Consider the following 16,222-nt stretch of genomic DNA (forward strand, 5'->3'; position numbering starts at 1 on the left):
AGGAAGTATCACCCAGCCCCCAAACTCTAGTATTGAGGAAATGACAGGTAGCTAGAAAAGGTGTCAAAAAGAATTCGTCCTCACACTCTCCGAGCATTAGATGGTCTGACCAGACTTACCTGTGCAAAATTAAAAGAGATAGCATGAAGGCTAAGCCAACACACTAGATTTTAAAAAGAAGAACACCAAGAAGGAGAAGGCAGAGTAGGAGAAAGAAAAGAAGGAAAATAGGCAAGAAACAGGCTGAGTGCAGTGGCTCATGCCTGTAATCCCAGCACTTTGGGAGGGTAAGGCAGGAGGATCACTTGAGCCCAGTAGTTCGAGACCAAGCAGGGCAACATAGTGAGACCCTGCATCTACGAAAAATAGAAAAAATGACCAGGGTGTAGTGGCGCACGCCTGTAGTCCCAGCTACTCTGGAGGATAAGGCAGGAGGATCAATTGAGCACAGGAGGTGGAGGCTGCAATGAACCATAATTGTGCCCCCGGACTCTAGCCTGGGTGACAGACTGAGACTCTGTCTCAAAAACAAACAAAAAAAGCAAGAAACACAACATGAAAAAGATAAACATATCCAGATATCTAGATTGGAAGAAATCACTCTCCCAAGTACAGAAGAAAACTCCTGAGAATGCTTCACATTGTAGAACCAATAAGAATATTTAATAATTAATCATATTAATTTAATAGTTAATTATATTAATTTAACAATTAATAATTTGTATTAACTTGGTATATAATTAATTTTAAAACATTTAATATGCTTTTGAAATTTAGTAAAACAAGAACCCAAAGATGACTTGATAAGTCTACCAAGTGAAATGCAAAGGAAATTCAGAGCTAAGGAAAAAAATTCAGGATGAAAACAAGAGCTTTATAGAGCTATTAGATAAATTAGAAACATCAAGGAAGCTTGAAATTTTCCCAGCTCAGGAAAATCTTGAGATAATTCTAGTGAACGTGGAAGAAAATGACAAAGCAATTAACGTAGTTAAGAAGATGTTGGATGTATGGAGGACAAACACAAATCAACATAAGGATAAGTATTATTGAATTTCAGGTCAACATGTTGAGCACAGGGTGAACTCCCCCTACTGCTGTCATCTCCTATTGCAAGTGCATAGAAAAACTTAATAAAATATAAAAATATATTTTAGATTGATATGTCCAAGCTCCAAGCAAGAAAGGGAAATCTCCAGGGACAGGGTAGGAACAAAGTCATACAGGCATCCCTCAGACATACTGCCAGTTTAGTTCCAGACCACCACGAAGTAAATATCATGATAAAGAAAGTCACACAAATTTTTTGGTTTCCCAGTGCGTATAAAAGTATGTTTACCCTATACTGTGGTTTATTAAGTGTGCAATAGCATATGTCTAAACAATGTACATACCTTAATTAAAAGATAATATTGCTAAAAAATGCTAATGAAGTGAGCATGTGCTATTGGAAAAATGGCACTGATAGACTTGCTCCACGCAGGGTTGCCACAAACCTTCAATTTGTAAAAAATGCAATATCTGCAAAGCGCAATAAAGCAAAGTATAATAAAATAAAGCATGCCTGTAAATGAGAGCTAAAGCCAGAAGGCCCACAGGGGACTCAGACTGGATGAGCTGTGGTTGCGATTTCAATGCATCATGAGCCCCACATGCAGCAGGAAGCCATGAGTCCAGGAGGCAGGACCGTGCCGCCCCTTCAGGAAGAGGGCTGCCCAAGGTTGTGGCTGAACACAAGCCATCTGCCCAGCTATCAGTGGAAACAGTCAATAGTCCTGGTCCACTAGCCATAGACTTGGTTTGAAGTCAGTGCTCTATTCCATAGGACAACACTGAAACCTCCTCACCGGAATCCTTCTTCTAAAACCCAGACCACACAGTGGAGAAGTCCCAAGAAAGATGGCTCCCATGAAAGACAAGCTCATAGGCAAGAATTACACACTCTATAAGGAAGATCAACAACACTAAAGGCAGTTTTCAGACCCCCCCAAACAAGAAAATTTATACTTAAGGAACTAGAGATAATAGACAATCTCAAAGGGGGTTTTAAAATGTATACATGAAACTTCAGGGAACTAAATAAAAGAATAGCCATCACAAATAAGAACAGATGGTTATGAAATAAAAATAGGCAAATACATGACAAAGTATATGTAGTAGAAACAAACAATGCAGTTATTGAGGTAGCTGGACGTCTTATTTATGTTTTATAGATGTGTGAGTTTTTTATACACAAACATTCACATGTACATACACAGAAAAAGATTGGAAGGAAATACATCAAATGGTAAGTAATAGCTAACTCTGAGAATAGGACTAGGGGTGTTTTTAATTTTCTTTTTGCCTACCTGTATCTTCAAACTTTTTTGTTACAGTGAATATGTAATTAAGAAAAGAAAAAATCACTAAGAGACATATTTGTTTTTTAATTTTTTTGTTGTTGTTGTCCCAGATTTATTGAAAATAATACAGCACTGCAGAAAAAATTCAAACAGGTCCCCGAGGGGTTTTGAAATTCATCCCAACTGTAGGCTGAGTGACCTGAAGGTTGGACAGACTGCCGAAGTCCAAAAGCTTCAGCATTTCCTTAGTGTCAGGATCTACTTCAATTATCTCCTGATCCAAGGCTGAGACCTCAGGAACATAATTTTCTCTCCTTTCTCTCTCCTCCTCCTGCAGCTTGATGGAGATACCTCTTCCTGGGCCCCTCTGAATCCGCTTCATCAGATGCGTGACATAGCCTGCTATCCTGTTGCGGAGCTTTTTGCTGGGGATAATGGCGATCTCCTCGCACACGCGCTTGTTCGTGTGGAAGTCGTTGCCCAGGCACGTGTAGTACTTTTCTATGATGACCCGGGCCGCCTTCTTCACGGTGTTGGTGCAAACGCAGCCCATGTTCGCGGGTCCTTGGTAAAATAGCTGTTTTTTAATTTTTAACTTTTATTTTTTTGTAGGGACAAGGTCTCTCTATATTGCCCAAGCTGGCCTCAAACTCCTGGGCTCAAGCAATCCTCTCGCCTCACCCTCTCAAAGTGCTGGGATTACAAGTGTGAGCCACTGTGCTCAGCCTAAAGACACATTTTAATTTCACAATGATGAAGGATGTATACCTACTATGTACCCTCAAAATTAAAAATTGGAAAAAAAAAGTGAAGGCAGAGTTGGTAGAGCTTGGGCTCAGTCAGTGTCACCACATGTAAAATGATCATGAATTAAACCAAGAGATATTAATAAAATTTTATTATACTACATGAAAATAGTTGAATAAGATTTGAACAAATGTTTAGAGCATATTGGGATTGTCTGACCTTATTTAGGGTCAAGGTGATACCCAAAATAATTCACTTCAAAGAGTGAGGCAGACATCCTCCAGAGTGTCTACCACTGAGACCCAGTGAGAGGCCCTGGCAGAGAAGGGAGGTTCTGTGCCGAAGAAACCAAGCAGTAATTTTGAATATGAGCTGCACAGCAAAAATCATACAGGGCTGGGCGCAGTGGCTCACGCCTGTAATCCCAGCACTTTGGGAGGCAGAGGCAGGGGGATCACTTGAGGTCAGGAGTTCGAGACCAGCCTGGCCAACAAGGCAAAACCCCATCTCTACTAAAAAATAATACAAAAAAATTAGCCGGGTTTCGTGACGTACACCTGTAACCCCAGCTACTCAGGAGGCTGAGGCAAGAGAACCACTTGAACCCAGGAAGTGGAGGTTACGGTGTAATGTATGTGTATACGCAATGTAATGTGAGTTTCCTGGTCACGGCATCCTAAGGGACTGAGTTACAACTGCAGTGTGAATAGAAATTTTTTTACCCTAGGCCCCTACCCCATGGTCCCCTCTTCCTCTTCCTGGCAGGGCCCAAGTATCTCATCAACACTGCCTCCACTGATAAAGCCTTCCTGGACCTCTCTCCGGGCTATTCTCCACTGTGCTTCAGTGGGATCGGCAGCAGGTTTTGCATGAGCACCAGCCTGGCCATCATCAAGACCAGCAGTGATGTTGCCAACTCCATACATCACTGCTAGTGTTGGCCACTAGCAATACAGTATAGTCACTGTCACTCCCCAGTGAGGACATCACTGTGTACTCTGACCATGGATGCCACTACCCCATGTTGGGGCTGACACTACCCCATTGCCCCTGTGCCAATTAGACCAAAGAGTGCCCTTCCTTAAGGCGTTGGACTTCCTCTAACAGAAAACCATCATGATATTCTGACTTTAGGATGCAACACTTGGCTGCCATTTGCTGGAAAGATTTCTCTTTGGTGTCCATTATGTGTATGGGCTTCTTGGGATGTGGTAGAGCACAGCCTGCCCAGTTTCCAACTCTTTGAAGTGGAAGAGATGTCTCTCCTGATCAGTTTTCATGGCTTGTTTATAAGGCTCCAAAAGGACCACTCGTGCTCTTTTCATTTTCTTAGGGCCTCCTGGATTCCTCCATCAGGGCTGGGTCAGAAGTCAGCAACCATCGACCACCATCAACCACCCAGGGATATGTGCAAGAGACTCCCCGCAGTGATTCTACCATGGAGTGATTTTTTTGCCCATCCAAGCATATTCTTCAGGGGTCAAAGTCACCTTTGTCTTTATTTTTTTTCCCCTAGACATGTAAACCTGCTCTCCTAGAATCCTGTAGTCAGTCCTTAAAATTATCTTCATTTTTTCAAAGAGTCCTAGTGGGTTTTCACACAAAGTGGATACCTGAAATCCCATTTGGGCATGCCAATGCTTCGCTCTTGACTCCAGCACAATTGGGGTCACAGGAGTCTCTGCCACACAATTGGGACTTATTAGACAAACACTGCCTGCAGCTGCCTGAACTTGGCTGGCTTCTCTGAAAGAGTCTCCTTCCATCACAAGTCAACTGTTGTCTCTTAGTGTTCATTCACAACAGTTGATATTTAACAACCAAAGCCAGCCCAACATATAATAAGTTGTTTGAACTAAACCAAGAAGTTTCTCCCTCTAAACTTGAACTGGGTTAAATTTCTTAGGAAGAGAGCCCCTTAAAGAAGCAGCCATCAGTCAGTGTTAACTAAGCATCTCCTAACAAAGCTCTTAGATGCGGAAGAGGACTCCAAGGAGGTCTCCAACTCTCCATAGGAATTGCATCCTACAATTCCATTCCATCCTGATTAATATGTAGGATTAATTAATATGTTGGATTGGATCTGGAGTAAGTGCAGACACCACAGGTTTAGGGTTCAGTCCCATGAGACTGCCCCCACTTTGGATGCCAGTCGAAAGTTGCAGGTTGTCCCCAGTACTTCTGATCAATCACCTATAAATCAAGAGTTTCCACAACCTCCTCCTCAGGTTGGATAATTTGCTAGAAGGACTCACAGAACTCAGGAAAGTACTTTACTTACTATTTCCAGTTTATTGGAATAGATACAAGTTAGAAACAGGCAAATGGCCGGGCGCGGTGGCTCACGCCTGTAATCCCAGCACTTTGGGAGGCTGAGGCGGGTGGATCACGAGGTCAAGAGATTGAGACCATCCTAGCTAACACAGTGAAACCCCGTCTCTACTAAAAATACAAAAAATTAGCCGGGTGTGGTGGCAGGCGCCTGTAGTCCCAGCTACTCGGGAGGCTAAGGCAGGAGAATGGTGTGAACCCGGGAGGTGGAGCCTGCAGTGATCTGAGATTGCACCACTGCACTCCAGCCTGGGTGACACAGCGAGACTCCGTCTCAAACAAAAAAAAAAAAAAAAAAAAAAAAAGAAACAGGCAAATGGAAGAGATGTAAAGGACAAGGTACTAGGGGGCGGTGTGGAGCTTCCACGCTCTCTCTAGAATGCCACCCTCCCAGGACCTCAACATATTCAGCAACTCAGAAGCTCTCTGAACCTCACTGTTCAGTTTTTAATGGAGATCCCATTACCTAGACATGATTGATTACATCATTAGCCATTGGGGATTGACTCTATCTCCAGCCCCTCTCTCCTCCCAGGAGGTCCAGGATAGGGCTGAAATTTCCAACCCTCTACTCCTGCCTTGGTCTTTCTGAAGAGCAGCCCCCATCCTGAAGCTATCCAGGGACCCCCGGCCACTGGACATCTCACTGGCACACAAAAGACACTCATCTCTTGGGGACAAAGCCCAAGTACATCTTATCACAGATGGACAGACTGGGCCCCTTCATGGAAAAAGTTCCCAATTTACTCTGAAAGACAAGAGTGATTATACTTCGCTGCTTGCCTGCCACAGTCCCAGTTTACACACATTGTCCCAGAGTAATTATTATTCCCACCTCCTTTCACTCTTAAGAATGTCATGGTTTGGAGGCTAAAAGTTACACGGTCACCCTAGATAAGACATATTCTTACGAAAAGAGAACTTGGAAGTCAGAGTAGAACACATCTTTAAGTGTTAGGATTGTCACAAAGCCCATGAGGCTGGCTAGGGACCCCTGGAGCCAGTGTCTAAGGCTCCTTTTCTTACCAGGCCTTGCACATGCCTCTTGCAGCAGGGAAAGGGAGGCCTCTGGAGAGGGCAAGGGCACCGGTTAGATGCAGCAAATCCCAAAAAAGTCTGCCTTCATTGCTTTTCCATTTGTTGGTAAAGACAAATAAAAGGCTGTAAAATACATTTTAAAGGGAGGGCACTAGAGACAGCATTATGGACTTTAGACCTATGAAGACCTGAAGCCCTACTTCATATCCACACATACCACAGGCTCTGAACACTGAGTGAAAAATAGCTCAGTGAGAGAGAGAGAGAGAGAGAGAGAGAGACAGAACATGTGTATCTGATTCCATGTGATTTAGGGGTTTTGTCTGGAGATATCCCTGTGCCTCGCTCCCCCTCCCTGGACGTGGCTGGCCACTCACATCCCTGGCTCCCTCCTCCATGTACCACGTTCCCAGTCCTCTTTGCTGAGGATAACACTGCACAAAGACAAATGGTGAAGCCTCTTTTTTCTCCAACTGAAGTAACACCCAGGCGATGAGAGCAGCACATCTTAATTCCCAACAAGTTTCCTCCAAGAGCCCCTTCCTCCTCTGCTCCCTTGGCTATCCGGCACCTCGATGTCCCTCCCACCCTTGCAGAGAAGCTTGGGCGTCGCCATCTCCCTGGTGAGGAAAAGGCAGGTTCTCCTGAGGGAAGGAGCTAAGAGGACATCTGACTTGGGTACCCATGTTCCCTTTGGTTATTTACCTGTCCTGTGGCTGACCCCACCACCCACACCTGGAGATGTCCCCAGAGCACACCATGGGTGAAGGCGTTCTCCTCTCTTCATTCTCGTGTTTAATTCAACCAGATCTTGGAAGCGCTGGGAGGGAGGGCAGGCAGTGAGTGGTGTGACAGAGCCAAATCCTCAGACCCCACGCCTTTCCCTGGGCTTGACAGAGGGGGACAGATAGGGCATCTCCACAGGCAAGGCTGTGGGGATTGGTAAGACGGGCACACCCATAACTCCCGAGTCACTGACAACCCTCTGCATCCTTTGAAAGAGTCGTTTTCAAAAAGTCAAAAACATGGTTGTAAGGGATGGCCCAAGGGAGTTTTTTAGGGGGATGGTGGACCTGTTTTGTATCCTAATTGTGGTAGCAGGTACGCAACTATATATGGGTTAGAATTCATAGAACTGTAAATGGAGAAAACCCTCAATTTTGCCAGATGTTAATTTTTCAAAATTAAATTTTAAAACATGGCTTTCACACAAATATAGAATGAACACGTATCTAAAAAGTGTTTAATCAGTGAGAGAAACAGCAGGATGATAGAGCTGTTTTAAAAAAAAATGTAAGAGACATCAAAATAGTTACAATCACTGAAGGAAAGAATATTAAAGTAATATTGTTAAATCACTTTATATAAAACCTTAGCCTTTCTTTCTCTTCTTTTTTTTTTTTTTTTTAAGATGGAGTCTTGCTCTGTTGCCCAGGCTGGAGTGCAATGGTATGATCTCTGCTCACTGCAACCACTGCCTCCCAGGTTCAAGCAATTCTCCCACCTCAGCCTCCTGAGTAGCTGGGATTACAGATGCCCACCACCATGCCTGGCTAATTTTTGTATTTTTAGTAGAGATATGGGAGTTTTGTCACGTTGGCCAGGCTGATCTCGAACTCCTGAACTCAGGTGATCTGCCCACCTCGGCCTCCCAAAGTGTTGGGATTACAGGCCTGAGCCACTGCGCCCGGACTTAGCCTTTTTTTCCCCCTTTTCCTTTGTTTTTACAATTTTTTATGGGGCAATACTTCATTCCATAAAATAGAATGAGTGTCCTCCCTGGCCTTTTGACTAAAATACTTTTATTTGTGTCACTATAAAACAAGCCTGCACCCTGTCAGTTTCCTATGCCTTTGTCATAAAGTTGTAAAATAACCTAATGAGTAGTAAATAGCAAGTTAGACAAAGGTCTACACCCCTAGAAAGTCAGGTAATTCCTCGGACAGGCCTGCCAGACAACGCCCAAAGCTGACATGACTCAAAGGACCTGCAGGAATCTCTGCTCCATTTTCAAGTCTTGGACAATTTTCCCTAACAATTTTCTCATTCCTATTTCCCAGGGGAAAGGAAACGGGAATGTGAGGCCCACAGCTGTGCCCAGGGAGGAAATAGTGAGCTGAGCTATCAAAGAAGGGAGAGGCCCAGGGATGTCCTGTGGTCCTAAGGAAGCTAGCTGGTCTGCGTCGTAGCAGGACATCAGTGGTTTTGCAAAATATAGGCATTCATAGAAAAGACAGCAGGAAAGAAACCCAGACAGGGCTGTCTGGATCCACAGACGACCCAGATCATCCTCAGACCCACCAGATTCATTCTTGCCCCAGGGTTCCAGATCCATGGCAGGTGGCACAGCCTGGGACCTGGCCTCTCCCTCTAGGTTTCATGGGCACTATTCCAACCGCCATGACTTCAGGTGGGTCCCTCGGCCTTTCTTTTTCTTTTTTTTTTTTTGAAATAGAGTATTGCTCTGTTGCCCGGCTGGAGTGTAGTGGCATGATGTCAGCTCACTGCAACCTCCCCCTCCCAGGTTCAAGAGATTCTCCTGCCTCAGCCTCCTGAGTAACTGGGATTACAGGCGCACACCACCACACCGGGCTAATGTTTGTATTTTTAGTAGAGATGGGGTTTTGCCATGTTGGCCAGGCAGGTCTTGAACTCCTGACCTCAGGTGATCCACCCGCCTCAGCCTCCCAAAGTGCTGGGATTACAGGCATGAGCCACTGCACCCAGCCCCTCGACCCTTCTTTTTCAGTCATTGGAAATGGGACACATTAGCCCTGTCTGCTCAGAGGGGAACTCCAAAGCTAGCCCAGAGCAGATGTGGGAGTGGATTTGGCCTCCTCCGGACCCTTCCAGCTGGGTGGAAGGGGTCTTGCCAGCCAGTTCCCCCAGGACAGCATCTGAGTGCAGGTGGACCCTGGTGACTGTACCCATGACAGCCCAGGCTCTAGAAACCACAGCGTGTCTGCAGCTGCAGGGTCTTCTTTTGTGGGAAGGGGAAAAGCAAAGCTGCTCTGAGGGAATGCTAAAAACGTGCTCAGCAGAGAGGCTCCGGGCTGGGAGAGGAAGGTGAGGCGGGAGCCTGTAAACAAAAGGCCACGGCCCTCAGAAATCCAGGAGGAGCTTGTAGGAGGCGGGGGGCAAACAGCCCTGGCTGCAGCCTGTGCCAGACCAGCCAGGCTCCCTGTTTACAGAGCTGGTCACATTGGGGCAACCAGAACCAGGGCTTGCTGAATTCTTCACCTCCTAGGTGACTGAACGGAGCTGGGAGGAGTCAATTCAGTCCCCTTGGCCTTCATGCCAGCTGGCCTCTCCCGAGGTTAATAATTCAGGCCTCTCCAGCCAGTGGGCCCAGGGCCTGCGTCAGGGCTGTGAACTGTGGTTTCTGTTTCCCTGGCTGCCTCCCCACAGTGCTAGGCCGACGGTGCTGCCAACAAGAAGACCCTCCTCAGCCACCCACCAGTGGGGGCATCCTGCCTGACCTTCAGCCTGCCCCAGCCTGCTTCCCATGCCCACAGGGTGGGCGGGTATCCTGCAGCTCCTCTGGTTACTGTTCTCTGGCAGCCGCCCAATCCCTGCCCTGGGCCACTGGATTCACACCTCACCAGGCACAGTTCAAGGAAGGGAAGCCCTCATTGCTCTCCCTCCTCCATGCCCTTCTCATGCTTCACTCCCAATCCTGTGCCCCAGGTGCCTCTACTCCCAGACCTGGACTCACTGGTAAGTGGGGGACCAGGATGGCAGAGGGCAGGAATACAGCTGCTCCCCTTTCTCCAGACCCCTAACTCTGTTCACAATTGTCAAGAAAGCCCCAGACCACCGACGTGATGGTATGGGTAGGAACCGGGGTGACAGCTCTGTGGCCTGAATGTCTGGACAGGGCAAAGAAGGATCCTGGGAGACCTCATTCCCCCTTGGTGGGTTCCTGGCATTCCTATCATGGGCTTGAGCCAGAAAAAGTGACCATTGAAAGAGCATCCACCTCAGACACTGGCTAGGGCAGAGGGTCAGTTCAGCAACCTGCCCTCCCTGGGTTCTAGGCTCCCCCCAGTACATCAGCTGGGGACAAGCAGGGTTTGAACAAAACAAGAGAGGGTCCCTGATGGTGGAACTTCTCACGGGGAGCTGGAACTTCTCACGGGGAGCTGAAGTGGGGCTGCTGCTGTGGTGGGGCTCACACTGAGGAGGCAAGAAGCCTTCTGCCTTGGCAAATGTAATCGCCAGGTAGCAGGGACTCTGGCAGGTGGCAGGCAGCTCAGGGCCTTCAGAGAAATCTGGAGAGCCCTGGACAACAGCCAGGAGAAACGTGGGAACATAGAGGAGACAGCAGTCCTTAAAGGACCCCAGATTAGGCAACTTTCAGTTTCAAAGTGACTGAAAGTTTCTCTACCTCTTCAGTGGGAAGAGCCTAGAGGACTGCTTTGCTGACTTTGGCACTCAGACAGAACCTCCTGGATAAGAGGCAGGGAAAATACCTCTTACATAACCTCAACTTTTCGAAAGCCAGGGCATGCCACTGATACATAACGAGATTGCTTTGATCTAAGAGTTCTCCAGAGCTAGTCTTCTTTTCACTAGGGATGAATGAAAAACACACTGTTTTTCCTCTGCTCTCACACCACAACCATCAGCACAGAAAACCTGGGTGACCAGATGTGTGGGGATTTCTCTCCATCAATAAGCAGGCAAGCAAGCAATTCCACAGCAGATGCCAGCTGTTCAATCACGATTTACCTGGAGATAGTGTCAGATCCCACAGGTTGAGGGTTCATCCTCACAAGACTGCCCCCCAACTTCCAATGTCAATCACAAGCCCCATTATTTTAATCACCTGACAGGTTCCTTCCACCCACTGCACAGACAAAACCAATTCACTGAGACCGTGGTACCGCAGTAAAGAAATAGTTTAATTAATGCAAGGCCAGACACACGAAACCACTGGTGTTATCACTCTAATCAGTCTCCCTGAGGGCTCGGAGGTTAGGGTTTGTCAAGGATAGTTTGGTGGCCAGAGAACCAGAGAATGGGTGCTGCTGATTGGTTGGGGATGCAATCATAGGGGCGTGGAAAACGGTTCTCATGCCCTGAGTCTTGGTCTTTCTGGAGAGTGGAATATATATATATATATATATATAATATATATCCAGGGCTTCAAATTTCCTACAGTGAGCCATGTAATGCTGAGAGGTGAAAATGGTTGGCTGACATGGTTGCTTTGCCCAGTGGTTCTCAAAGGGTGGTCCCAGGACCAGCAATATCAGCATCACTTGGGAACTGTTCAGGAATACAAATGCTCAAGCCATCCCAGACCTATTGAATTGGAAACTCCCCAGGTAGGGCCCAGGAATCTGTGTTTTAACAAGCCATCCAGGGGAGTCTGATGGACATGAAAGTTTGAGAACCATGATATAGATCCTGAGGTCCCTGAAGCAGAGGGACACATGCTGGTTCTGGATTGCATCCCCAGCATTAGTGATGTCTGCTGTAAGAGGCGATCATGAAGATTTTGTTGAAAAAGTGAATGAATGAATGAATGGTTTAGCTTATTTGTGATGGACTACTTCTCTCTAACCAGCTGCCAACGAGAACATTTGCAAGCTGATAAAAAGAGAAGGGTGTGAGTATATCTGATCATTCACTCCAGCTTCTTGTTGGCTCTGTTTGATCTCTGAATTATTAAGCAGGACTCATGGCCCATTTCACGTTTTCTTTTTAGAGATGAGGCCCTGGCTCTTTGACAATTTTTTTTTTTTTCTAACCTCCAGAAACAAAAGCACTTTCCATTTGATTTCAGAATCAAGTTCTCCCACTACATCATTCTGGCCCTGGAAGGAAAAGGAGGATGCAGCTAGAAGGATGTTTTTGCATTTTCAAGTTCAAATATACTCAAATTATTAAACATCTGGCTCTCAGGAGAACCAAGAAATACAGGCCAAGCACTTCTTAGAAATCCTGGGGGATGGGCAGGTTACGCACAGCAAATAGTAGGCCTATTTCCCATTCAGAGTCAGCCAGTGGCCAGAGGCTGGGTGGAGCTTGGTGCCTTCTCTCCTTGGTATTGGATTATGGGCTGACTTTCAGATTCTCTGAAACTGCTACCTCCCTCAAATTCCCCAAAGCCAGGATTTCTTTGGGCTCACACCTCCTGAAACTAGCTGCTCTGTCACCCAGTGTGGTGCCCTTTCTCCTGTAACCACATACATTTCAGCTGGCGAGAGACTGGCCCCAGACAGACTGGGCACAGTGCCAGGACACTGAGGCGTCCTCTGTTTCAGGAGCTCCTGGCTGCCTGCCACTAGCCCCACCCCTCACGAGGTCACCACACTCAACTGACAGGCACTAATCACCCTCTGAGCCATCTCACCCACAATAGACATCCAACACTCTCTATCTTTTTAGAACCAGGCCCCTGCAGCAGTCTAATAGAACAACCAGGCTAAGAAACTAACTGCCCCAGGCTGGGCACGGTGGCTCACACCTGTAATCCCAGCACTTTTGGGAGGCCAAGGCGGGCAGATTCCTTGAGCTCAGGAGTTCAAGACCAGCCTGGTCAACATGGCAAAGCTGGGCATGGTAGTATGTCCTGTAGTCCCAGCTGCTTGGGGGACTGAGGTAGGAGGACCGCTTGAGCCCCAGAAGTTGAGGGTGCAGTGAGCTGAGATTGCACCACTGCCTGGGGGACAAAGTGAGACCCAACAAAAAAAAAAAAAGAAAAAGTAACTGCCCCTTGTTTTCTGGGCTGTAGGCATATAATGAAAAAAATGAACTATCCCTCTCCTCCTATTGGATAGCCAGGCCTCAAGTCCTGGGGCATAGGTTTCCCCTGCCCAGAGAGGTGAAGGCTGTATTTTTAGAAGCGAGTAAAGAGCTGGTGGGATGGCTTGGAAGGAAGCTAGAGAAGGAAGCAGCTTGGAAGGAAGCTAGGGAAGGATGAGGTACGTGAGCCATCGGCCCTCTGCAGGCCTCATGACTCAGGGATCTGCACCCTAGGAATGACACATCCTGAAGGTCAGCGACTATGGCACCAGAGGCAGAGGCCTGAGAACCTCTGCAAAGAAGTGTCCTAGCTTGGTTTGAAAGAGGAGGAGTCGGCAGGGCGCGGTGGCTCACGCCTGTAATCCCAGCACTTTGGGAGGCCAAGGCGGGCAGATCACGAGGTCAGGAGATCGAGACCATCCTGGCTAACATGGTGAAACCCCATCTCTAATAAAAATACAAAAAAATTAGCTGGGCATGATGGCGGGCGCCTGTAGTCCCTGCTACTCGGGAGGCTGAGGCAGGAGAATGGCATGAACCCGGAGGCGGAGCTTGCAGTCAGCCGAGATGGCGCCCCTGCCCTTCAGCCTGGGCGACAGAGCGAGACACCGTCTCAAAAAAAAGAAAGAAAGAAAGAGGAGGAGTCATGAGCATGGATGAGATCAGAAGGGCTGTGGACAAATTGCACGAGGAGAAGCAGCCAATGCTGGACCAAAGACAGGGGCTCTTCCCTCTTCCCTAAGACAGTGTAAGCCTGGGCATCACATGCACACCTTGGGCTGGGTGGATGGAGTGGGGGAGGAGGGAGGAAATCCTAAACAATGACAGAGACTGATTTCCCACTAACCCTAGTGGAGGGAGCAGATGAATTTGATTTCTCATTTCTCACACTTTGGGATTCTGCAGAATATTTCACCTCTCCAGTAGATTGTAAACTCCTAGAGACAGGGGACAGGTCTTTCACTTTTTACAGAATACCCCCTCCTTGGCACTTAACAGTGACAGGCATATCGTGGGCGATGGATTAAGTGGGAGCGTATTATCATTTCTACATGGTAATTTTCTTCTCCTGATTCTCCTCCTCCTCTTCTACCGTTCATCTTCTTGCTATTCCTATCCCTACTCCTCTTCCTCCTCTACTTCTACTGCTTTTTAAATTAACTTTCTCAGATATAATTTGCATACAATTGAATGTACCTTTTTACTGTGCAGTTCTATTAGTTTTTAGATGCTCACTCCGTCACGAAACCCCCATCACAATCAAGTTGGAGAACATTTCCATCACCCCCCGAGTTCCCTTGACTGCCTCCTTGCAGTTAATTCCTTCTCCCACGCCCAGCCTCTGGCAATTTCATGTCAATAGACTCACACAGCATGTACTCTTTTGTATAAGGCTTTCTTTGCTTAGCATGATATTTTTGAGAAGTATCTATGTTCTTGCATGCATCAGCAGTTTGTTCATTTTTATTATTGCGTAGTAGCCCTTGTATTGAAACTGCCTTTGCAAAGACTATGACAGTGAGAGAAATATAACACAGCTGACTCCATCTTGCTTTTAGCCTCGCAGGCTGGCATCTTTGCGCATTCCTGTGCACAGGCCAAGCTAACCATGGGAGGAATTTAGCTTACAGTTTAACTTGGAAACAAAGATGATAATAGTCCCTCCCTAAAACTAACCTCTGCCCCCTTGCTCAGGGACCAAAACTAATGAAAGGCCATGAGATTAGGATTATGAGAGGAGACGTGAACTCTGCTAAAATATAGGTGTAATCCCTTCCCTCCCCTTCCCCTTCCTCTTCCCTGCCTCCACCTCTCCCTTACACTTCCCTTCTTTTCCTTTCTTTTTTGAAACCAGGTGTCACTCTGTCACCCAGGCTGGAGTGCAGTGGTGCCATCACAACTCATTGCAGCCTCAACCTCCCAGACTCAAGCGATCCTCCTATCTCAGCCTCCTGAGTAGCTGGGACTACAGGTGTGCACCACCACACCCAGCTAGTTTTTGTATTTTTTGTAGAGATGGCATCCCATCATGTTGCCCAGGTTGGTCTTGAACTCCTGTGCTCAAGCAATCCTCCCACCTCAGCCTCCCAGAGTGCTGGGATTACAGGCATGAGCTATTGTGCCCAGCTGTAGGTATAGTCTCTATAACTCCTTACTGCTCAGGACTTACATGGCCAGAAGTCACAAGATTTGTGATTTCTCCATTTGCTTCAACAGATAACATCACTATTGTAGAACCTAAGATTGGTCTTTTGAGATGTTTTTCAGACTTTTCCATTCCGGAACCCAACTGACCCCACCTGGACTTGTGACTCATGACTCAACTGGTCCACGGCCCCCCACCTAGAGGCAGACTCAGTGCACAAGGACTGTTTTCCATACCCCTATGATTGCATCTTCAACCAATCAGCAGCACTCATTCCCTAGTCCCTCACCCACCAAACTATTCTTTGAAAACCTTAACTTCCAAGCCCTTGGGAGACTGATTTGAGAGATAACACCAGTCCTTCCACTAGGTGGTCTTGCATTAATTAAATCCTTTCTCTACTACAATACTACAGTCTTAATGAATTGGTTTTGTCTGTGCAGTGGGCAGGAAGAACCTGTCAGGCAACTACAGTATGACTATACCATAGTTTGTTTATTCATTCCTCTGTTAATAGACATTTGGGTCATTTTCAGATTGGGGCCACTATAAATAATGCCATGAACATTCATCCGTAAGTCTTTTCGTGGGCATATGTTTCATTTCTCTTGGGTAAATACCTAGAAGTGCTAGGTTCCACGGTAAGTATATATTTAACTTAACTTTCTGAGAAACTGCCAAACTATTTTCCAAAGTGGTTATACATTTTACATTTCTACCAGCAATGTATGAGAGTTCCAGTTGTTCCACATCCTTACCAGCAAGATTGACAGTTGGTTCTGTCAATCTTTTAATTTTAGTCATTCTAGCGGTTAGGTAGTGGTATTGTATTGTGGTTTTAATGTGCTTTCCTCTGATAAATAAT

The 16,222-nt window shown here is 46.6% G+C and overlaps 1 protein-coding gene across 1 annotated transcript; it reads right to left on the reverse strand.

Annotated features, from left to right (window-relative positions):
• Positions 1 to 2,455: 2,455 nt before the first annotated feature.
• LOC131381356 (small ribosomal subunit protein eS17-like) lies at positions 2,456 to 2,901 on the reverse strand. Its single transcript, XM_058428894.1, has one exon. It carries the CDS (start codon positions 2,893 to 2,895, stop codon positions 2,488 to 2,490), a length of 408 nt encoding a protein of 135 aa, XP_058284877.1. The 5' UTR covers positions 2,896 to 2,901; the 3' UTR covers positions 2,456 to 2,487.
• Between the last annotated feature and the right edge of the window lie 13,321 nt (positions 2,902 to 16,222).

This window comes from Hylobates moloch, unplaced genomic scaffold (genome assembly GCF_009828535.3).
Source record: "Hylobates moloch isolate HMO894 unplaced genomic scaffold, HMol_V3 SCAFFOLD_15, whole genome shotgun sequence".
Lineage (NCBI taxonomy): Eukaryota > Metazoa > Chordata > Mammalia > Primates > Hylobatidae > Hylobates > Hylobates moloch.

What these genes read in the sequence shown, in the direction of transcription:
- LOC131381356 (XM_058428894.1), bottom strand. Translation starts at nt 2,895, where the DNA reads ATGGGCTGCGTTTGCACCAACACCGTGAAGAAGGCGGCCCGGGTCATC.